This window comes from Falco punctatus, assembly GCF_963210335.1.
Source record: "Falco punctatus genome assembly, chromosome: 4".
NCBI lineage: Eukaryota > Metazoa > Chordata > Aves > Falconiformes > Falconidae > Falco > Falco punctatus.
Genome location: NC_137583.1, coordinates 105,014,352 through 105,039,229, shown reverse-complemented (window position 1 = coordinate 105,039,229; position 24,878 = coordinate 105,014,352). Strand labels below are relative to the sequence as shown.

Below are 24,878 nucleotides of genomic sequence, written 5' to 3'. Positions count from 1 at the left end.
TAACCTTACATTTCTCCAGGGCCTTAATGACTCCTCAACCTTTTTTTATAATACCTTTGAGATTTCTTTTTCCTGCTAACTATCTTCCTTTCATCCTTAGTGGGTTCAGACAGTTCGCCCCTTGGCTTTAACAAAGGAAAGTTCTCTCTTTTGTTGTCTCTTTCTTTGGGGTATTGAATGGGATATATAGCTACGCATAACTACATGTCTCTTGTGTGTGAGGGGTGTATCTGTGGGTGTACATGTGTATATATACACACACACGTGTGTATGAACAGGGGTTATCACATATTTTAGTCAGCCTGATCCGACAGAAAGAATTTCAGCTCAGTTTCTGTCCTCAGTCCACATAAGAAATTGGTGAATTCCCAAGTATGCAACCTTTTGATCTGAGATCTGTAAAGTTTAGCCATCACAACAAATTATTAACACTGCATCATTATGTACACTATAGTTATTGAAGGAAGGGCAATAATTTAATTATCCTGCATACTGTCCTCGTGAGGCAGAAAGCCTTGACCAATCAGGGAACCACACCAGAGTCTTTCATACAGGTGTTTGTAGAAAAATGAATGCTCTTCAAGAGAACTTTCCCCCCAGGAATTGTCACTGCGGTGGTGTCTGCATTTTTATCAAGAATAATCTTTATTAATAACTTCTGCTCTCATATTTGACTGCGTTCAGTCTATTACAGTGTCAATTCAATTTAGCTGTAGCTGATACAATATGTATATATCTATCATTATCCTAGCACTCTGCTAGCTTTATTTTTGAATTTGAGTGATTTATAAAATCTCTTAATCCCAACTCTACAATTAATCTTGCTAGGGACTTTAATCTCAACTGACTGAAAAATGGTTTGCAGGACTTGAAAGCTGCAATATGCTAAATCATCTCTAAATCAAAATTAAAATAACAGAAAACTCTATTTCCTCCTTGTAAATCTCCTATGTCTATCGACTGATTGAAAAATTATTCTCAGCATTTGAAACCTTAACTGTTTTAAATCAACTGTTGGACTGCAGGGAGGGTCTTTTTCCTCTGTAAATACAGTGCACAGTGTCTATAGAATCCGGGCTTAATGGCAACGTTAAACATCTCTTTAAATTTTTATGTGCAATTGTCATGTAGCACTAATCTTTGTGCACTAAATATCATTAAGTGAAATCCTTCTCCTGTGACAGAAACTTTCTACCTGTTTCATAAATTCAGCCTCATCTATGAGGGGAAGTTCTTTCTGTTCCTGGCTTCTACTCCACTTTTTCATGCTTACTTTATATGTGATTGGCTGTTAAGGACACTTTTATCTGCAGCGTAATAGAAAAACTGTGCTTACAAAAGTAGATGAGAAAAAATAAGCATTCCTTGGTATTTCTAACCTAAATTGTTATAATGAACCTTACAAGGCAGACCCACACTTTAACTTGCATATATAGCTCTTAACACAATTCACATTTGAAGCTCTCGGACTCGGAATAACCTTCAGTACAGCCTGTTTGATCATCGCTGTTTACCATCTCTGCAACCTTGGTGCAGGCAAGGTTCTGCCTTCTCTTGCCCCTGTCCCAGGTATCACCAGCACATGACCAGCCTTCAGATGCAATAGTCTCCTGTCACTGTTATCCCTTACATTCATTTGGCTGGTCATACTTCTCTCATAGCCTCTGTCACATCACGTTAGCTCTCAGTGCCATGCTGTGCTGCCCACAGCTTTTCTTGGCTGCCTCCTGCCCTCCCCATCCTCCTCTTCCTGACTGCCTGGTGGTCCCTCGCCTGGCACATTCCCACACCGCTGCCTCCCACGGCCCCTTTGCTGTGCCTCCACGCTCCCTTGTTCCTGCCTGGCTTTGCTATTTACGTCTTGCTGAAAGCAGCCCGTGGATCCTTCATCCATGACAATAAATGGAGTTGGCAGGCTTTCCCAGCAAGCAAAGATTTTGGGTGGCTGCAGGCAGAAATCGGGTGCACGGGAGCATAGGGAGAAATGGACAACCTACCACCAGCAGACCGTTGCCAGAGCTAGCAGCATCAGCCCCAGTCCTGCTCTTCTTGGAGCAGCTCTTCCCAGACACGTGAACTGCAGCATGCCATTCCCATCCTTGCACCACCTGCAGTGAAACTTGGTTCATCCCATAGGTCCCATATGTTCAGGTAACACTGAACCTATAGAGCAGCATGCAGCGGTGCAGGGCTTGGGACAGGTCATACCCAGGCAGCTCCTTGAGAAACTTTAATGGCTCTCAACATGAAAGAATCACAGAGATGTAAAGCGGACAGAGATGCAAGCAGAAATATGTTAGGCTGAGGAAACGATCAATAACTACATTTTACTGCAAATAAAGGTAAAGGTCACATTTGATAGGGCAATACCATGTAAGTCTCAGAGATTTCCTTTGAATTCAGTTGTCTGATATTTCTTCTAGTTATTGCCAGATTGAATTGCCATTTCTTCTAATGAACAGCCTTCTTTTTCAGTCTGTTTTCAATATAATTTAGATCGGTAATTTGCATTGATTTATTTAGTCTTGATGAAATCGGCTCTATCCAACTAAACTTTTCCTGGTTTCCCTCTCCAAAATTTAGGTGGTTCATCATTTCTTCCCATTTCCTATACATACCCAGTACACGAAGTTCTTCAAAAGGGCCTGTAGAGGTATCTTATGGGGAATATCTTCTGCCTCACAGCAGTGGTTTGCATTATGCTTGCCAAATATATTTTCAAGACAGGACTTGTGACGTCTATTGGATGTTTCAGAAACTACATAATTCTGCCATATCAGGCATGTTTTACTACTGCATAAAATCCACATGATCTAAAAATACATCATATATCCATGTTCTTTCTTGTCTTCTTTTACACACATAGAGATATATATACTTATGTGAGAGCAAGAATTTTATGTACATCATTACTATAGAATAAGAGCAGATGAACTGGTTAGGACAGAAAACTATGGGTTTGACATCACTCTGCCTAGAATTTATGTAGGCATCGCCTAAATACCCAAAGACTGTTAAAACTGGGTGAGAAAGAAATAGCCAAGGTTTCTTAGAATAAAGTTTAGCACTTGAAGTGCCTGTCGTAGCCTGCCCACATGTCCCACCGACCGGCAGCCCTGTGCCTGCCACTGCCTCAGTTCCCTGAGCACATCCATGAGCTCCCTTCTTACAGAAGCGTAACAGAATTAGGAAGAACAGTGAAACACCAGGTACTGCCTGTCACATGGTGATATACAATTTTTTTTATGTAGAATAAAAATGTTGCTGTGTGCTAGGCTTGCTCACATTTAGGTGAGAAGAGTTGAACTGCATTAAAGCGAACATGAAGGAGCACTTTTGCGAACTTAGAGAGGTGTGCACGTACAACAATACGGCCTGCATGCTTTCAACTGTGAAAGGGAGGATTTATTTTATAAAAGTTAAATGACCAATACAACTTTAAAAATTTTACTCTCTATAACAGGATTTTATTGCTGACTTTCCATATGGAATTACTAAGTGTAAGAAAGATTATGCTGATTAAATGAAAATCATTTTATAAAAATTCATATTGACTTTGTCAGAGAAAGCTTTTGATGCTTTGCACCTTACAGTGTTGTTTCTGTTGTCAATGTCCTTAACCCGAACGGTAATCTATTGCCCTTCTTCTGTCCTGCTCTTCCTTCATTTTCATAAAACTTTGTACCGTTTAGGATAACTTTTTATTTGCCCTTTCAGGTACATCAAAGATCATCAAGGTCCCTTTTTACTTTTTCTGCTAGTAAATCTGTGTGCAAAATAAGTATTTGTATAATGTAGAAGCCTAGTATTGCTGTGCTTAGTATTTTTTTTCCTGCAGCAGTCTGTCCAATGAGACAGTGTGAGTAGTTACTCAGCTTCGTAATTACTATGAATATAATGAATAATTACTCATACTGCATACTGTTTCATTTTCAGTGATATTAAAGGTTAACTCATGTGGATTCTATCAAGCAAAAGTAATTGCAATTTTTTTCCTGCTAATGCAGATGACATATTTTCCTTCGATAAAATAAACTCTAGGTATTCTTTACCAACTAAAATTAGGTGTGACAGGGTTTTTTAAAAACTGGCTGAAGTTCATTTCTTGGTGTATATTTATATTGTGCTCTTTAATAGTGAGCTTCAGTCTGTCATTTATTATGCACTTTATGTGATAATCCCTTAAGTATCTCAATGATTGTTCGTGTGCATGCTACAAATCTGTAGTTACAAACCAGAGGTGGACCACCCTCTCTTAGAAAGGCAGCCTCAGTGCTGGGTATAAATAAAATGAAGGGCACTCTGTAAGAAATTTAAGGATGCTAATTAATGTGAAGGTTATTGCACGAACATTGTGTCACTCTGAGCTACAGATATTTTTCATTTAGGTTGTTTTAAAGGATTTTTTCTAATATGACTAAAGAGTGTAGGTCTCATCTTGTTTTTATTATTCTATTTGAGCAGACAAATCTATTGCTCATAAAGCCTGACAAACTGAGATGGGAACTATTTAATCCCTCCTGAGCCCCATGAACATCATTATAAATGACATCATTTAAAAAATATATATATATATATAACCTTTTGTGTATGCAGTACAACTTCTCCACTTCAGGTATTGCCACTGCAGTTTTATTAAAACAGAACTCCTGGGGAACAGTTGAGGAAGACAGAAGTTTCATCTCAGGCAGGCACATGGGAATGCACCCTTGTAAGATATGAAAGAGCTTGAAAGGAACTTTCCAAAACGGTGGGAATGAGAGCCCTGGGATCTCAGCCCTGCTTCCAGCGTTGGCCGAGCAAAATAGGGTTGGTTTTGTTTATTCTCCTGTTGACTCTGGGAATCTTTCATCTCTCCCTGCACAGTCATCAGGCTTCAGTGGGAGGAATGAGGAACAGCAGGTGAGGGTTTGAACCCAAACAGGCTGAAGAAAGCAATTCCTGTGTGCACACTGTAACCCTTTGCATGCTAATATGCAAAACCAAATAATTGTTTCTTTCTCCTACCTTTTTGAAGAGAATTGTGACTGAATTCAGTGGAGTCTGAAAGTGCGTCAGACGTGTTTGTGGGACCAGCCCTTGCAGACCGGCGATGCTTTGACGTGCCTGTCTCTGAATCTCACAGTGAAGGTTAAGCAAGTCACATACATGGATGTCAATGCCACAGTGGCTCCTTGGGTTTAGACCTAACATGGGAACATTCAGGGCAAAAGAGAGATAGTGAGTGGTTTTAGGACTACCTCATGCTGCAAAACTGGTATTCAAAGTCACTCTGAGATCCAGGAGTGATTTATCTTTCCTACAACCTACAATCACTCAACTGAAATCCATCTTAATTCAGTTTTCACAGGTTTTATAAACAGTCTGTATTCAGTCCTAAAACTTATTCAGTGAACAGCCAGCCACAGCTTTGCATATACTTCCTTTCTCTCTAATCATTTTTTCTCCTCCTTTTGAATAGATAACCTCATTTTCTTCTTAGAGACTATATAAAGGGGGGGGGGGGGGGGGGGTATTTGTTTAATTCTGTTTTACAGTATTCAGAAGGGTTCAGAATTCAGCAGTAGAAAACCAGATGAGTTTATTAGTGTTTACTTCCAAAACTGATTGAATATAAATTCCTTATCATGACCTTTCAAAAGCTTGTTTATAGTACTCTTACAGGTTTCAGAAGGTAGTTGCATTTTTCCCTATTTCCTGTAATTCACATTTTTCTGACCTGCACTTTTATTCAACAAAAATGAGATACCCTCTTAAAATTGCAGAATCAAGGAGAGTAAATCCATAAAGGACAGTTGTTATAAAAAAAAAAAAAAAAAAAAAAAGAAAAGAAAAGAAGGACAGATTACTCCTCTACCTTTCAATTGTCTGATGATAACTTCTCCTATACACCCACACACTCCCTTAAGCCCCTGCATGGGTTTAGGTGTTTTCATTAGGGGATAAATAGAATTAGAGTGCAGCGTTTATAGCAACCATTTAAGTAGCATCAAAGTTAAAAATATGACTGTAATAAAGAAAATGTAGTTCCCCTGGTATGGTATTATCACTTGGTTTTTCTGTACCGCGTATAATAGGAACAATCCTGCATAACTTTAAAATGTGGGTATGGTAAACAAAATCCAGAAAGTTACGTATCAGCCTTTCCCATGTTAGTTGCAATCTGAGGCAATACCTGGCTGAGGAAAGCACTATGTCCTCACAGTAGTACCCTGCGGCTTTGGGATAAGAACACCACTACCTGCCACTGTCGGTCCACAGGTCCCAGCACATTAAGACTGTCATTAATACAGCTTCTTTTGAAATTCTGAAAACTTTTATGGTTTTTGTCATTAAAATGTCTCTGTGTACTTAGGCAGGCATTTTAAAGTGCACTGGCATGTTTGGCAAGTCAGTGACATATTTGTCAGTGATAAGCAGCAAGCCTTATCTTGTGAGTGGGCACCACAGTGTCACGGGTTTCAGATATGCTCGTAGTGAAAAAATGCGACATTTCAGGTCTAAATATTTGCTAAAAATAGCCTTCCAACTACAAACGGGTGTAGTCCCACCTACATTTATCCACCAGATAGAGTAAGATGGCGATGAAGTGTTGAACAGGTTATGAAAGACATGAACTACCCCCATTCATCCCAGTGGCTCTCTGAATCCTGCCAAATTCCCAGTGTCCTTGCTTCAATGCTTCAAAAGCAACCGAGGCAGGGGAACATGTGGCAATGTGTCTGTCCTCTCAGCTGACAGCAAAACAGTTATACACTAAAATACAGGCTCAAATTGATGGCCTTCTCTTAAGCAGGTTATAAGCTCCAACTGACCTGTCTATAAATAATTTGGAGGGTGTAATTTAATCTGTGCAATTGATTCAATGTGTTTCCCCCACATTCGGTGAGACCACATATATCTTAATACTTGGTGTATTCAGATAGCACTGAATAAAGTCCCCAGATTTTTCATCACGGAAGCACAGGAAGGCACCTTTGTTCAGGAAAAAGAATTACGCAAAAACTTGGTTCCAGCAGTGTACTGAGCAGTAAGCACACAACACTTAAAATTAAGCAGGTACTAAAGTGTTTGCCTGAGTCATAAACCATCGTGCTAGGAAGCATTCCCTGATTCACTTATAGCTCAAATGTAAGAGTGGCGGGAGTTAATCTGTCTGGGGACTTAATGAGCGCTGACCTAGAATTCACAGCGTGCTCCTCCACACCAGCTCCTTCGGCGGGCACTTGTGACGTGCAGTTTGTGTAAGGTAGTTCACCGCTTCGGTGTACTTGCAACCTTCCTCGTTCAAAATAGCTTCCCTTTGTAGATGAACATTTAATTTTATCACGAAATACTATTTTCTTGATCTTGCAGAAGACTTCCTTCACTCCAAATGCTGAAGGGGCGGGGGGAATAGATCATCTGGCTATAGTGTGTGGATGAACTGAGCTCATTCGTGCTAGAAATATTTTAAATTCTCATAAAAGTCCCAGAAGCGAAGCACTTAGGCTGGAAAACAATAAGCAAAACTACAATTGTAAGGGGAAAAAAGGAAAGTGCCGACAAATATGTAGGGTGTGGAGTGGCAAACTATTAAATTATCATATTAATTGGCAATACATTTAGACATAGATGTGTTTAAAAACTGATAAACTAGCTTTGCTGGGATCTTTGTTACAGAACTCACTGGTGCATGACAGTGGTGTCCGAAAGTGCTTTCCCAGTTTTATGCAGAAAAGTACTTACAAGAGAAATTATTTTGTGTTGAATGTAGCGTTTTAATACCAGAAATCTACTACCTTTTCTTTCCATTATTTTGTCAAAGCTGCTTGATTTAATCCAAAGGGGCAGAATTTTTTAGTGTGTTAAAGAATTTATTTATTTTTAATAGAAGTAAGCGAGGTGCAGTGCTATTTCGCTTATATCCTCTCTTCTGCTTACTGATAAGTGGCCTCATCTCAGTGCCACTGAAATCATTGAGATTTCTGATACTGAATAAAATCAGGACAGGAGCATGCCTGTCACTCCGTTTCCATTGTTCTTCAGAAGCAGGTTTATCTGTGTGGTAGAGCAGGGATGGTGCATGAGCACTCCCAGTTATTGGCACGATCTAAGTTTAGCGAAGATCACATTGTATTGGACATATATATATTGGACATATGTGAAGATCACATAAAATGGACCGGGCTTGTTGTCTCCTGTGTAATCAGCCCCTCTGTTGGCAGGGCTATTGCTGATTAGGTAGACCACTGACATTGTACATCTTAATTTTAGATGTTATGAACATGTCATTAAAACCATCTGGTTTGACTTGTCATTGGGGTAGAACTGGTGGAGAAATTAGTCCTTGATGTCTCCCAAGAGGTGGTTTTTTATATTGTCCCTTGCTACCCAGTAGCCCCAGTATTTATTCTGAGCTATGAAGTGGACTTTCATAGCTGAACTTCCTTCAAAATAAAAGGCTTGTATATTCAACTTGAAGCAGAAGCACATCGTTTGAGGCTAAAAGAAATGATCTCTTCCTTGGTTTGTAACATATAGGATCACCTGGGAGACAATGCAAAATGGATACAGAAATCCTCAGAATCAACTCCAGAAAAAAAAAAAAAAAAACAACATAAGGTGTAAGCAATTCTACTGATGCAACTGTAACTTAAAATTTGGAAATAAAAGCATTTTATTTGAGCAGCCCTTCTCAAACATATTCCACTTTTTCCAGGAGTCACTGATGTGATGCCTCCACTTTTTTCCACCTTAACCTATTGGGTGAAACAATGAACAGATGAAGACAGCATAAGACTCTGTCTTCTTCTGCCTTCCTTCAAAGCCTGAAATAGCTGTGGGCCTGAGTTATGAAGGATGTTCATATCAGGGCCTGGAATACCATTTTTTGGCCCCGTGCAAAAATAATGAAATTGATGAGATCAAGGCAAGAGGAAGCTCAGGAAACATGTCCCATTGTCACCTTGCTCAAAACAGTTCCACTGCTGGCCACAGGTGGAAGAGGAAGATTTTATTTTCTTTATTTTCTTAGGAATATCTCTATCTTGCCCAGTCTTTCACTGACGGTAGCAGAGTACTGTTATTTCAACCAGGAAAGCGGAATGTTAGTTCATATAATTTTTTTAATTGCTTAATAATCACCTAATTGTTGGCTTGAACACTTTGTACTTAGACACGCTGTCTTTTCTAGGTAACGTTTCGGACAAGAATCTACCACTGTAACATTAACAGCCAAGGCGTCATCTGCCTGGACATTTTAAAAGACAACTGGAGTCCAGCGTTAACCATTTCTAAAGTTCTCCTCTCCATCTGCTCCCTCCTCACAGACTGCAACCCAGGTAAGATCAATTAACTTTTGTGTTCACCCTCATTCACAATTTGTATTTGGTCAGCTACCAGGGCTTGGTCAGTATGCTGTTTTACTGCTACCTACTAAAAAAAGACAAAAATGTAAATTTTAGATGCCATTCATTTAAATTAAGAAATAGTATAGAAAGCAAGCACAATTTCAGGAGCTCAAGCACATTTTTAGTACTTGAGAATAAAAATCTTCTAGTTCAAAAAGTTTAATCAGTAGAAAATACCTTGTAGTAGGCACTAATTTGGATATTACAACCAGGATATTAGTACCAAGAAATATTAATGAGTTAATAAATATTGAAAAGGAAAGCTTTCATTTAAATATGCTGATAATATGGTCTCTGAAAAGAATATTAATAGTACTGACAATGATAGATATCTAACACAGACTCTACAAGTAATGAAAATTAATTTAAATGAGGTTTATTCAATATCCTGGACAGTCAGTATGAGTATTCAAAGCAAGCTGTCATTCTTATTAACTAGCACAGCACTTAACCTCTTCCCTCAGCTCTTATAGGTTTGTTTTCTGCCATTGACCGCTAGATTTGTAATTTCCACTTTCTCTTTACCCTGTTTACCAATGAATGATTCTGGCTGTAGCCTTGGAAAATGCAGTATATAGAAATTACTACAGAATCAGTAAAGAAAAATAAGTGATCTGTGTACATGTCGTGACGGTTGTTGCTGGTTGTTTTTTATTGTACACTTCAATATTATTTTTTTTAATTTGCCATCTAGTTTTTAAACCTTTACGTTTCCTGCTTTAAAACTTTTCTCTGCGACCAAAGGGCTAAAAATTACTATGAAAAGGGCAGAATGTGAGATTCTTGTTTAATCAGGGACTGAATCAAAAGCTGTAACAGAAGATTGAATTATCTCAAAGCTCAAAATAAGGTAAAAGTGGGCAAAAACGCAATTGGCTCCTTTAATTTTCATGTGGGTTTATTCCTGTATATAGCATTAAAACCCATGGTGTTCCTTCCAGCTAAGAGCAGGAGCAGTAGAGGAGCCCTGAGTTACCATTTCAGGCACACCTCTTTCAGGTTGTGTTGGATGCTCTCTGCTTACGTCTCTGAAAGCCTGATTTCTGGTAGCGTGTACCCCAAAATATGCAGAGGTGCCCATAGGAAGTCAGTCAGATTGATGACAGAAATGTAAAGAAAAGCAAAGGGAATATTTACTTCTGTGTTGTAGAGAGCAGGTAAAGTGCTAGAGACACTGCAAAGCTGTGTGGGACGGAGAAACTGGCAGTATGTATGTGCTGACTTGTGGTCACCTCTCTTTGGAGGGATACAGTCCACCTGAAAGCTGGCTTCTTTCCAGTAGTGATTTGAAATTTAGAAATTTAATACCTCTTTCCTCTCAATCTTTTTTCTTCCCCTTAGACTATTTTACAGATATTGTCAAACAACAGTTTTAGCAGACCAAGTGTGTAAGAGGAACACTGAAAACAGTTACCTATACTGTATCATCATATGCAACAAGTGAACACACTAAAGATGGGAAGTCATTCTTCCTTTTAGTTTCTTTCAGTTCGCAGCCATAAGCATTGTCCTGACCATATTAAATACAACAATTTTATGATGTTTCATTTTCAAATTTTTTCTTTAATTACAAAGCAGTTTGGGGTTTTGTTACTGCTTCGTGGTAAAATTTTCCTATGATTTTTTGAGGAATGAATGCAATTTCTTAGTTTGTATTGTGAATTCCCCTCTCATGAAGCACTGATGGCAGGTAGCTGTGAAGCACCAAGTCATTTTTGCCTTCTTCGAGACTGCCTGTTTTGATGATAATTTTTTTTATTGAAACGTGAACTTTGAATGTTAGTGATGTACAACAGAAGGCTCGCAAAGACTTACAAATTCATACTTTTCAGCATATTGCCTAATATGCTACAGTTTGTACTGGTTGTACTGCCTGTCCCACTATTTTTTTAACGACATTTTGTCATTACCAAGTGATTAGTTCTTTGCCATCCAGATTGAACAGGATGGATGGATGGATAGGTAGGTAAGTAGATAGATAGATAGATAGATTGAGAGATACATCACTGGTATATTACACTGAGTTAGGTATCACTGAAATATATCACTTTTATATGTACGCATATATAGATACAGAAACATGCATATATGTATCTTCCTGTCTGTCAGCTGGGAGTAATTTTCTAATCCCTCGGTCCTCTCTTCATCTAACTAGTCTGCCCCTTTCTAAAGGCAGAAACCCAACAGGGGTCTTGATTTGATAAGCAACTTTGAACTCTTTGTTCACCATTCATCAGCCAGAAGCAGATCAGGTCAAATGGAAAGGCAACACTGAATCTCCCACAAACATAAACACTTGGGATGGGTGAGTTTTCCACCCCCAGCCTCTCTGAAGGGAAGAATCAAGTATCAGTTACCCCCTAGTCTTACATTTATGCAAATCTTCATTAGAACAACAAATAGCAGTAAGAATGGCGGCTAATTAACCCTCAGTCATACACAGTGATTAAACGGAGCTGGAACACAGCTGCAGCTTCATTGGCAAGCGCTGCTATTCTTCTCCAGCAGGCTGAGCAAATGAAAAGAGGTATTTGCTCCTGCCGCTCCTGTCATTCACACATTAATCTACAAAAGCCACGGGGAGAGTCTCTTTCCTCCCCAGTTATACATCACCACCCTTTGTTCCCTATCACTCCAGGCAGGAGCGAGTTTGTCCTTTTTAAACAACTAATACAATCCTTTACTCATAAGCTGTCTCAGACCCTTCAGTCCTGATTATTATTAATTGTCACAGTTTTGCTTGGCAGTATCAGCCAGTAAACTGTGTTAATGAAATGTCTGAATTTTGTAACAGCTGGCTGACTTTTTTCGTGGGGGGAAGGGATGCCGTAGGGTTTGTGTATGAGTGAACATGTGTGAATTATCTGAGAGTGTGAGAGAGCCAACTGGAATGGTATCAGAGAGACGGGAGAGATGATGGGATACACTAGCAGTCAGTCTGGGGATTTATGTTTTTCTTTAAGGCGGTACTCTGGGGCACAGCGTGCATAGCTTTTTGCAAAGCAGTGCCCCAATCCTGTAAATATTTTGCCATGTGCATGAGCAACCCTACAAAACCTGATAGATACATTCATCTGCATGGAACCAAGTACGTGAGGAAGCGCTCACAGGCTTTGTGTTTGAGCGCTGAAAATATTTACTACCAGTGCTAGCTGCTAGGGCTTGCCTATGTGGTAGATCGTTATTTCAGAGTAACTCCATGTGTGGACACTCCCCTCTTTGAAAATGGGTTCAGTCAACTCACAAAGACCTGACTGACTTAGAGTGAAAGTCAACTGTGCTTTAAGCATTCAGGCAGAGCCCAGGGGATGTAAATTCCCACACTGCCTTAATTCAAGGGAACTTTCAAGTGTGGATGGCCCCTAAGGTTTTGTATTTTCACTCAGCTTGAAGTACGAAACCAAATAAACTATTTTTATATTTAGCGAGCTGGTGATGCTGAGCTTGGTTAAAATGCTTACTGTTCTCTGTTGGTCATTGCCACCCCAGCCCTGCCAAGGGTTCTTGAGCCCCAGGAAAATTCTCATTTGCACATGCTTCAGAGAAAATAGTTTGAAATGCTGACAAGACTGTTCTGCGACTTTTTTCTTCGCGTGGCCTCCTTTTTCACACGTTCAAAGTCTGAACTTGGCTGGCCTGATTATCCCCGATGTCTGAACGGTCTAACATCGAATCGCATCTGCTGAATAACACATAGCTAAGCCTTGATTAGGACATCAGGACAAAGCCTGCTGCACCAGCCTCTTTCCTTTTGGTGTCATCTGCCTCTAGCTCCTTAACGTTTTTCCAACACACAAGTTCCACAGTCAGTGGGGATTTTATCCCTCAATTGACATTCCCAAACCGAATGCTGCGGCGCTGCTCCTGGCCCTCTTCCCTGGGTGGCAGGCCATGCCTGGCTGCCAGCTCCTGTGATGGGGGTGTGCACAGTGGTGCAGAGAGAGGGTAAGAGGAGCAGCCGGGGATGGGGAGCAGTCACAGCATTGCTTTCCCACAAATGTGCCCAGTTAGGCTGAACACTTGGCTGGCAGCTGTAACCGAAGTAACTGCTGAGGGGCTCCACAGAGCCTCACTTGCTTTGCTCTTCAGAAACCTCTGCCTGATTTCTAGCCTGAACTGACTCACAGGAATTTTACGCCCTCTTGTTTTTAAGCAACTCTTATCCTGTAGCTTAAATGACCGCTTACCTGTTTTCCATCCCCCATGTATTAATGAAGAACCATCCTCTTTCTTCCTGGTGTTCATTTGCTGCACGCTAACCAGACCTATGTCTATTCGCCTCCTTCTGTAACAGAGTCTTTCCTTCCCCCTGCTCAACGTCGCAGCCCTCTCATGCCCCCGCATCATGCCCCCGCATCATGCTGCAGTCATCCTTCCTGAACGTGCCTGACTCACCTGAGTTCATCAGGGCATGAGGCACACAGCTAGACAGACTAACCCCCTCATCCTCACCGTCATCTGGGTGGAAATATTTACTGCTCCCCGTTGGATGTCCCTATCTCACTGGCAGCCCTGCCAAAAGTTATTTCTTTCTTAGCCCTGTCATTTTCACCGATTGTCTGCTTTCTAACCCAATTTAGTGAAATGACTGAGAGAGGAAAAGGAAAGGGGCGGGAAGGAAAAGGAAGAGAGACAGAAAGAAAGCAAAATCTTTTGCTCAAAAAGGGCATTAACCTCTGGAAAAGAAAATGCACAAACAACTGCCAGCAGTACCCACTTCACCTGGGTCAGCAGCAGCCAGGTTAGTTGGTCTGACTCTGCTCTCAGATACTTCAGGGACATATTATACTAGCAGTGAAAAGCTGCTTGTCTCTTGTTATCCTTCAAACCCACCAGAAAGTGTGAGACAGTTTGTTCAGTGTTACATTTAAAGTTTGCTGTCAGTGTAGTTTGAGATTGAAGCGCACATGTCCTCACAGCAGATGTACTCATAAGAGTAAATGAGTTGGACAGATACTACATTACTTTGATGTAAGCCCCATAAATTTTTATAGAGTTGCAGTTGCTCAGCACATCTGAAAAGTAGACTGCTTATGTTAAAAAACTTTGCAACACATATTGTGGCTTTCAGATATAATGTACATTGGTTAGAAGTATATGTGCTGGTTTTACAAGTACTGCCATGAATCGTGAATTTACTGGACAGTTTCATACTTTGTTAACCCACGTTAAGTCACATGGCTGTGCATTTTAATGACTTACATTTTTCTAAGCATAGATAAACAAAGTCAAACAAGATCCTAAGATTATGGGGAGCTTTACTTGTCTCACTAAGGGACACAAGACTGCTTTCAAGCTTTCTTTATGAGCCATCCTTATGTTTCGCCTTTATCTTCCCCAGAAACTTCTTTGTTTCCATCACAGAGTAGGTATAACTGGCAATTTAGGATAACATACTATTGTTTTTCTATTGCAATTTCAGGTTATCCATGTGGTTTGGCATGATTTAGGTTTGCTTAAATTTTCTGCCAAAAAAATATTAACACCTTTAGCTGCACCTGCATGAGGGTGCTGGTATGTAGGAAACTTTAGAGATGGGATTCTGTTATTATGGTATTCTTTTTCTTCTTTTTTTTTTTTTTTCCTTTTTACTTGTTATTTTCCTAAAGGTTTGCAAGGTTCTGTATTCTTGCTGCTGAGGGTATAAAATCCCAGTTCTGTCATCCATTGCAGAAAAGGATTCGGTTGTGTAATTTAATGCATATCTTCGATCCTCAATGGGATCTGAAACAGCACTTTGGAGAGTGACTTTTCAACATAAGCATAAAAGCCCTAAAAGCCTGAACGGTATTTGCCCTGCTACAAAGCTGCTAGAATTGCTGCTGTCTGTTTCCAGGACCTTTGCAAACATGAGTAGGTGGGGAGATTAGACAACATGCAAGGGGAAGAATTGGATTAGCATACTGCCTCAAGTTCTCAGCCCATTTCCCTTTGAGCCAGCAGTATACATTTTCAGCGGGAAGCTGGTGTCCTGCTGCAGTGCCACTGCCCCATCCCTCAGCAGGTTTGCCTTCAGCAGCCTTCCCCAAAGCTCGCTCTTGGAATCGCTCCGGCCAAGGTGCATACCTGTATGCCTAGCAGGAGGCCCCAGGGTACAGGTGCAAGTGCAACATGGATAGATCTTGTATTTAGAAAGTTTTGAGCACCTTCACATTTTAAATTTCTGTTGGTATTTGGGAAATTTAAGCTTCATCCAGATGCTTGCTTGTAGCAGTTCCTTAATCACTGCCAATCTGCATAAAGCATTGACAGGTAAATCTAGGTAAGCTAGTTAAGGAGGTCCCTTGCTGCCCCGCCAGGAGCCCCTGCCCTCCGCATCGCCCATGGAATTGTCTTTGCATACTCCAGGCAAAGGGAAGCACGTTCACTTGAACATTCTCAGGAAAACGCAGCTCCCAGTGGGATTTGGAGTGAGGCTACCAGCCTTTGACTTGATGCACGTTGACACGCTCCGTTCTACTGAGCCTGCTTTGGGCCGATTGTCTCTTGTACAGTGGCATTAACATCCAACTTGCCACAGCCACTTACAAAGCGAGCATGTGTCCACACGTTAGGTTCCACAGGAATAGCTCTGGTTTTTTTCAGCCAGTACGCTCCAGCCATACCAGTATGCATTTTAGTACACTAATGGATGTCCACTGTATCAATAAAAAAGATCTATTTTCAGAATTACTGAGGGATTTGAAAGCACTAGCCTGTCAAAAAAAAAAAAAAAAAAAAAAAAAAGTCTAAAAATAAATCTAAGGCAGCTTTATAAAGGAAAATGTAACATAGCTGTAAAAATAAAATCTGTTCCACACTGGAGCATTTGGCTCCAAGTGAGGATTTGGCTGACTCGTGGTCACAGCTCTGCTGTTTGGCTTCCATGTTCAAACTTTAAAATAGCTACCCAGCCCTGGGTAATGAAGAACAGGTCCGTGCCCCTCGCTACTCAGCAGGCTGGATGTATCGTTTTTTCTCTCTGTTCTTCTATACATCTCAATCTAACAGGAAGCATGTCTGATGTTTCTCCTCATCTGGTGCTCCTCCATAGCAGACGCTGCTTTCTGTCAGCGTCAGCTCACGTCAGATGTTCCTTCTGCAATTTTTTAGACTTCCCAATTATCATTCCTTCTTTTCCCCTCACCCCCAGTTGTGAAGTGAATTTAGAAACTCTAGATGACAGCAAGTTCAAGGGATGAGCCACTTCTCGTTTTCCTCATTCTGGTAATTTTTTTCCCTAAAGCCATAATCTGCACATTTTGCTATTATCAGGAACTTTGCTTCAGAATCCAATCTGATTTTTTCCTTCCCATTTAGGAGCTCAACAGCTTTGTTCAGCTTATTGTAAAGGACTCCTAGTCTTTTCTGTGCCCAAATAACATTCTGTTCTGGTCTGTAATGATTTTTTTTTTTCCTTTTAGAGCCTTTTTCTCAAGACATATAGGAGACAGGAAAATCTTAAGTACTCCTTCTGTAATAACCCAGAACATATTTGAGTAGATTTGTCAAATGTGATGAATATTCTGGAAAATTACTGAAATGCTTAGAAGATGGCAAAATGGTATTTAATTTGTCCAATTTTATGAGGCTGGCTAACCTCTGCTACTCTGATTCTTCCCTGGCACCCACAGGCTACCAGGTGCAACGTCACATCACAGTGCTATCAGACATACAACAAAATAATCTCGTTTTGCCATATATCCTTTTTGTAAGCAGCAGAGGGTCATGTAAACAATGAAATTGCTCTGTTGTCTGAGATTATTGATATTCTTTAGCTTGGAGCTGTTTTTCCCTTTTCTTCAGAGTTTGTGTACGGTGCTCTGTGAGGAAACGGGCAGATTTCTGGGCTGTTTCAGCACAATGGAAAATGCTGTCTTTGTATCTGGAGCAGGAAAATACTCTGTGCTGTGCCACCCAAGCACGGCAACAAGTGAGAGACGGTAAACAAAAGTTAGAGTAGCAAAGAGTCAATTCGTGTAGTAATGTTTTTTAGTTTGTTCTAAGTTGCAACAAAACCTTTCTCTCCCTTTTGAAATCTCTGCCTTGGGTTGTCTCCAAATGAAACGAGCTCACTCCGGAGGCTTTTGCTTAGCAAATACAAAATTTAATGTGTGGTTGCTCTGCTATCTTGGTGCTGCTGGACTGGGAGCAGAGTGGATGAGTGTTTTACATGAAAATTATCGTAATAATTTGTCCTAAAGGAGCACGAAAGGAAAATGCAGCATAAAATTGATGGGTTTTGTTCTGCTCTCAGTGAGTACAGAACGACAACGTCAAAGGTAGAATTGCCTGGGGAAAAACCTGTCACCATCAACTTCATTCACATGAGCAAAATGATCCCATCAATTGCAACAAAGTTTTTTGCCAGAAAGTACCTGTTTATCTTTAAATACTGTATGTCCTGCTGCCTGTTCTGCAGAACCTGCTATATATTTATTGAAGCAATATATACACATTTGGACTCATTGTATCATATATTCTCGAGCTGCTATTTACAAATTCTTGATAGTTATCAGTGGATTCTGTTTCTATTCCTTTTAAAAGATACTGTACTATACTATCTATACTGTAGTATACAATGATAATTGCTATTCTATAGTTTGAATCACTTACAGTTTCTCATATTCTGAGCTGGACACGCAGTACCAAGATGTTAAAGGCATTTAGGCACCTAAAGAAGCCGCCAGCCAGGCAGCAGGGTTTTCTGTACCTCCTGTGGGATTTAGGCATCCAAAGTCTTACTAGGAGTCTGTCTGCACTGCCAGGAAGAGACTTTCTATACATCTGGTCTTTAAATATTTGCAGACACATACACCTATATGTCTCAAACTCTCTGGATGTGATCTATAAACACAAAATTAAACATATGTAAATGCAAGCAATGCAGCAGCACGTTATGAAAATTACACTTAGATAAGCATTGAAAGAGAATTAATTTGCCTTGCCATAAAGAGCTGATGAAACTGTTACAAGATTTTGTTCTTATCAGTTGACTAAGTCCCCTCAGCATGAACCCATGACTGTGGGGATTATTACAACAGCAGGAAAAACATTTGTGAACTGTCATCCCTTTAGTAGTTCTCAGGAAAATATGTCTTGGAATTATATGTGCAGGGGGAGGAGGCTTGGATCAGGGTTAGTATTTACGTTGGCCTAAATCTTTGCTCTTTTCAGTTGCACATTGACAACACCTTATGGGCATAAGAGCAGTTGTTCATGGGCACAGAGGCTTTTCATATGTTTAGATTTAGGCTATTCAAAGCTCACAAGACATCGTTAAAAAGATTAACACAACTATAGAAGTAGTGTTGTTTAGAAATACTTAGTTTTAAACCCTCCATTATAGTTTCAGAAGTCTACAGCCTGTTTAAATAATTTTCTCTCTGAAAAGCGTCTGGAGCTATATACATAAGAAAATTGGTGGGTTTATATAATATATAAATGATAGAAAGTGAACGGTAGAGATTACTTTTTAAAAATAAAATGTGCAATCTGGCTTTTGTGGTATCCAAGGCATAAAGCAGTCATCAGCTGTAGCTCCAGTTACCAGTCACACACACACTTACCCTACTCCTTTCTTGGCTGGTAGACCTGTAACTCTACAAAGAATAATCACGAGAAGTATAGTCATTCTCTAGCAGAAAACCAGTACTACTTGGTTCAGCCAGGTATGTTGCCTGAAACTGTTCGTTGCTCAGTGGTTCAGTAAAAAGTGTAAAATTCCCTCAAAGCACTTTAGTCATACGGTAATATACTGGAGAGGAAATTCCCTCCAAACCACAGCTAACGATCAGATTATGTGCTGAAGCATGAGCAGTAATAGCCTTTGCAATCGTAACTTATGTGGTGCTGTGACTACTGTGTTTTCTAATTCTTTTTTAATTTCCCTAAATTAGTTCTAGTGATTCCTACACTACGTTCCTGAATGCGTTCAACTATTTGATGTATGAAGTATATACTTCCTTTTAACTTTTGCTAAACATGCCGCTGTTTTGTTTGTGTTCTTTTCTTACTATGGAAAAGATAAGCAAGACCACTTGTTTTTTATAATCTTCTTCGCAAAATTACCTGTCATATCTTATTTTGCCTTTTTTTCCTAGAAAAAATAAGCTTAGATTTCAACCATTTCCTGAATGAAAAGTTTTGACCATGCTACTAATGATTTCTTGTCCCTTTCAATAAGGTTTCTACTCCTATTTTGTTTTTATTTAAGGCAAGGTGAGAAAAATTGAACTTTGGACATAATAATACCCAACCATCATTTAATTGAATGGCATCTGATTAAATCAGATTGACTAAAATCCAAATCAGTGAAAAGGCTTTGTTCATCTCTGTCAAGAAATAAATGTAAAGGGATGTAATTGGCACTTGTAAGAGAAAAGAGTCTTATCACAAAATGAATGAAAAAAATACACCTGACTTTTTTTTTTATACGAAGCTTATAAAAGCTGTATGATAAAAATACATACAGGGTTTTCTGCTCAAGAAACACAGGGTTTCTATGAGCTTTACCTTAACCATCATTAAATCAAAAGTAGTTGGGAAAACGTGTGAGTGATGGATGCTACAAATACAAAAGGTTACAATTCATTTTCCTTCCAATAAACATGTGTAATTTAAAAGTACCAGTGGAGGGTTCCTGTGCCCATTACCTCAGACAGAAGACAGGTAATTTAGTGCATATACGTAATAAATCTTTGTGTGAACCAAGACCAAGATAAGTCATCAATGTTAAATGTTTAACAATGTGAAATATTTAAATAAAGCTATTAGTTATTTTTCGTACATAAAATACAGAATCCTGGCTTAATTTGAATGAATTCCAAGATACAAAGTAAACTGCATTTTACTTTTAAAATAAACTCCAGTCATTTACAATCATTACATGTATTTTCTTTGTTTCATGCAGGTGTTGTCTAGCCAACACAGACATGTCCTTAGTTACATTGGAATCTTTTGAATGAAGTGGATACTTCTGAGCTTAGCCAATTCTACTGGATATATTTTCTCACTAATAGAATTGTATATATTTAAGGAGAAACTAATGAAAACTAGGAAATCAATAAATTCAGATATCACATTTTGCCTGTATTCCTACACTCAATTCTCTAAACTCATAATGACTGAATATAGTATTCATTATTCCCAGTAAGTACAAATAGCTCAAATCTCAGCTGGAATAAACTGGCATAAGTCCCGATGAATTTTTGTACTCCATAGTTTTCATTTAGACTTTGTTCCATTTTACTAAGTGAGATTTTGGGTTCCAGGTTTGGGTTTGGTTGTTGGTTGGTTTGGGTTTTTTTTTCCTGTGTACCTTTTTTAACATAAAGGCAAGGACAGATTTTCAAGTTTCTTGCCATATGTTTCTAACTGCCTGTGAACCACCTTCAGGACACCGATTAGCACAACTATTTTTAAGGCTGCTTCTTCCTGTTCTTAAAATACAATTATTCTTGTTTTGCTGTAGAAATCACATTGCTCCACATTCTTTAAGCGCCTGAAAAGCAGCCTGCTACATTTGGCTCTCTAACAGATTCACAGAAAGAATGTCAAGTCGGTCCTGAAAAGCATAGTCCTGGATATAAGTATGTTAGCTATTAAATCGTTTAGTCTCTCACTTTCTTGAGTAAGATTTCAGAAATTAGTATTCCTGAGTCGTTCAGATTCTACCTTCAGAGATGATTTACACTACTGCAAGACATGTCTCTTATTTTGCATGGCTAATTTTCTACATTATTCAGCAGGGAGGAGGAAACGGTTGTTTGTTTTTTACAGTTTTGCAGATCTATCAAAGGCAACAAATAAAACAAATTATATGCAGTGTGTGTTTCAGAATCCCTATTTTCACAGCAAATTAAATTCAGGTGCATTAATTGGAGTAGCAGACAGTTACTTAAATAGCAAAATGCATGGTGTAATTGTCCCAAATTTAAGGATGGGCTGTACTGTAAGATTTCACATTCATATGGGATACAGAAATAGAGCTCTGATTAGTAAATTGTTCGTAGAATTTTCCATCTGTACAAGGCTTAGAAAAAGGCCCTTCTATAGATAGAGTGGAGCATTTGCAACTTTAAGATGAATTAGATTTCAGAAAACTCTCAAGAGCTGGAATCCTCATCACTTGGGTCTTTATAATACCAACTAGATAGAGCGGCACGAAAGTAGAATTTACTATAGGACACAATATTATACTAGCAGAAAGAATGCCTTCATGATCTTCCATGTCTTTTTCATCTCTACCTTATATAGCTTTTTTCTACAGCTCAATCTTAGGACTTTTTATGCCAATGCCTAAAATCATTTGGCAAAGTGATTATCATTTAGTCAGGCACGACAATGGAGTCAACGTGACCCCTCACACAGGAAAGATAGGGTTTCCAAATAAAGTTATTTTACCTGTTACTAAATACGAAATTATTGCTTTAAGTACCATAAATTCAATCTTTATTCAGTGTTGCCATGTAACTTCATTGCATCTAATCTAGGAACTAAACCTGCCTACATGATGAATGCTGATTTTTTTTTGTTTAACCTGTTTTTCCTTCTAGTCCTATTAGAACCTGTTTATAATTAAGCCTAATTATATTTATGTCCCGAAGTTAATTTAGAGGTGGATAGTCCATTTGGTTACTAAAATGAGGTTATTTTCTCACTCACCTGCTGATCTCTCAGTTACGGCCAGAGCTTGCACCGCCCTGCTCCCTTCATATGCTATCCCGTGTCACCTCAGCCATCAGCCTCCAGAAACATTGCCGCAACTGGCCTGTGCCATCCCCAGGGCAGGATGGCGCTCTGGTTTTCATACTTTCTGGAGCCACTGTGTGCTGGCACGAGCATCTTCCTTGGATGCCTCTTTTGGTAGGGCAGTACCGCTGCAAATTCCACAGCACTCGAGGGGTCAGACTTCACCACTCTGGATGGACAGAGACCTGTCAGGTGTACACGTTAGCAGTGAGACTGACTTCAGAGGTCCCTGTACTATACTCTGCTGAGATGGCACCTATTTCCAACATTTATAGTGCAGTAACATTTTGGGATGCCTCCTCCGGAATAGTATAGGCCACAGATGCAGATGGTAACGTGAGGCACAGCCCCAACATGCGATCACACACCCAGGCTCAAACGACCCGTGTCTGCAGTCCAGAAACACCCCAAGAAGCCAGCCCCATCAAAGGGAGCATCCGGGCCGTAGCAACAAAAATCCCAAACAAATTAGTTTCCAGGCATGTTCCTTCCACTGCCTCTTGATGCAGATAGAAACCTAGACACCTCTGAGACAGATGCGGCCTATGACTTCCTTCAAGTCTTCCTCTGGGAGAAAGGGAGCTATAGAGAGGGAATGGAGAGGCTGGACCATTTTTTCAGTTATCACGGGGTAATAGCAAGGCACACCTCATTTCCTATTCCTGTTCCAAGGGATGTTCGACTCACCAAGGGATTTCAGGCTCTGGCCTATGAAAAAGGGTCCTGTTGGCCCCAAGTAGGGATAAAATTCTTCACCAGCCTCTCATTTTGTAAATGAAGCCTCTTGTATTCTTCTGACATTCTGTATGGAATTCCTAATAACCGTTGGATTTAAATGCATCAAATCAATAACAAGATTTAATAGGACAAGAAGGAGAAAATCAGTTTAACCCAAAATAAGCAGCATTCATAACATATGTGGGCTTTTGTAGTTACTCCAAGGATTAATTGCAATGAAGGAACAAAGGGATAGATTCAAGAGCAGGATTCAAAGGACTTCTGCATCTGACCTAAAATGATCCTGATGTGTTTAAGTTGAAGATTTTGGTATTGCTCACATTGAAACCCTTCTCCTAAAAGTGAAGATGCCATCAGGACTTGTGTTCCTCTCAGTGTCTAAATGCCACCAAAGGCCAGGCTGTGCAGTAATGCTTCCTCCCTTCCATGTCCCCCAAGAATCCACATAGTAAGTGGATCCTATCAGACCTCCTGGTTTTCCTGCAGAGTAATCTACCTTCAGTACACGTGATTATAGGATGCCTAACACTGCACAGAGCATGGTCACAGGGAAAGCCTTTGCATCCAGTTGCTTTGGGATTAAACTGTTCGTTCGGGGTGTATAAGACCCATAGATCACTCCTTTGCCTGGAGATGGTGATTAGTGGGAAGTGCTAAGAGACAAATCCAGAAAAAAAAAAAAAAGGGTTCTTTTTTCTTTAAATGAAAGACATACTGAACACACTGGAATTCCTATAGAATAGCTATCCCTCCCTTAGTAAATCTTCAGAGAAAAAAAAAAATCCACACTTTTTCTGAAAACAGAGTTATGACCCTATGGATACGTGCCAGTTACATTATTTATCTTAGCATTTTGGTTGCTTGACAGCACTTTTGAGATGCAAGCGCTGCAATTTCCTTATTATCCACTCGCAGTCATCTTCCACAAGGTAAACACATATTGCTGTAACTTTTGCTGCAAATTTTTTCAAGCCACATGCCATGTAATCTCTTTCATATCAAGTTCTTATTTACTAAAACCTTTTTATTTTTTAAGTTTTATTCTAATAACAATGTTTCTCAATCGAGTTCATTATTACAAACAGACACATTGCTAATGTATCTGTGCTTTTAATTTTGAGATGCATCCAAGCATCAGTGTGAAGTGTGTTATTTCAGGACTTCAATTGTTCCAGCATGCTGGCACTTCTAATAGGTGCATGTTCTTCCTTAATTAAAGACAACTCTTCAAGATCAGTACACAGTGCCTTGTTGATCCATGATTGCCTTAGCAAACTCCCAGTCAACCAATGAAGTTTATAGAAATCCTGCTAAAAACCGAAGACAAAAAAAACCCTTACTCTCTAAGCAAGAATGATTTCCCTTGGCAATATACAGAGATGAATCACTGCCAACGCTTTCCTTTAAGAGACACGTTAATAAAATTGGGCCAGATAATACTCCTTATTTCTGAAACATCTTTTTCTTAGGCAGCCTCATATTTCACACAGATCTGTGGTAGGTAGCCTGACAGCAATCAAATGCAAGTCTAGAGACACGAATGAATTTCCCCTTCCCTGTACCCAAAGTGGGTGTTTTAGTAAATGGATGTTTTCTAAACTAGATTTGCAGAGCTCTTATTTTTGAAATTAGGTAACATTTTTCTCCAGATAAGAGTTTGGACACTGCATCAAGCCACACATGCCTTAATATTTGTGTAGCTTCAATCTGTAGCTAATAGTTGTATGAACTAACAGAAGTCAAATGTGTTTCTGATAATTCTGCAGAGCTCAAAATTTACAGTCATGTCATGGATATCAGTCTCATTATGATATACATCTATACAGCCACATTTCCCACAATATCCAGATACCTCGCAATTTTTAGCATATCTGTTCTCAAAATATTCTCAGTGGAGAAGCATTAGTCCAGTTTTACCAAGGCACCACTGTAAGACAACTTAACTTTCTTGGAGGCATCATGACTATTTGCAGACTATGAAGACCAAGAAGCACTCTGGAGTTTCTTCTCTTGCAA

The 24,878-nt window shown here is 39.6% G+C and overlaps 1 protein-coding gene across 3 annotated transcripts in view; it reads left to right on the top strand.

Annotated features, from left to right (window-relative positions):
• UBE2E2 (ubiquitin conjugating enzyme E2 E2) overlaps window positions 1-24,878 on the top strand; it is a 217,412-nt gene that overhangs the window by 184,059 nt on the left and 8,475 nt on the right. For all 3 annotated transcript variants that reach the window (XM_080385085.1, XM_080385084.1, XM_080385083.1), the window contains one exon: window positions 9,176-9,323. In XM_080385085.1, coding sequence (XP_080241211.1) covers window positions 9,176-9,323 — 148 coding nt within the window. The remainder of the gene's footprint in view (window positions 1-9,175; window positions 9,324-24,878) is intronic.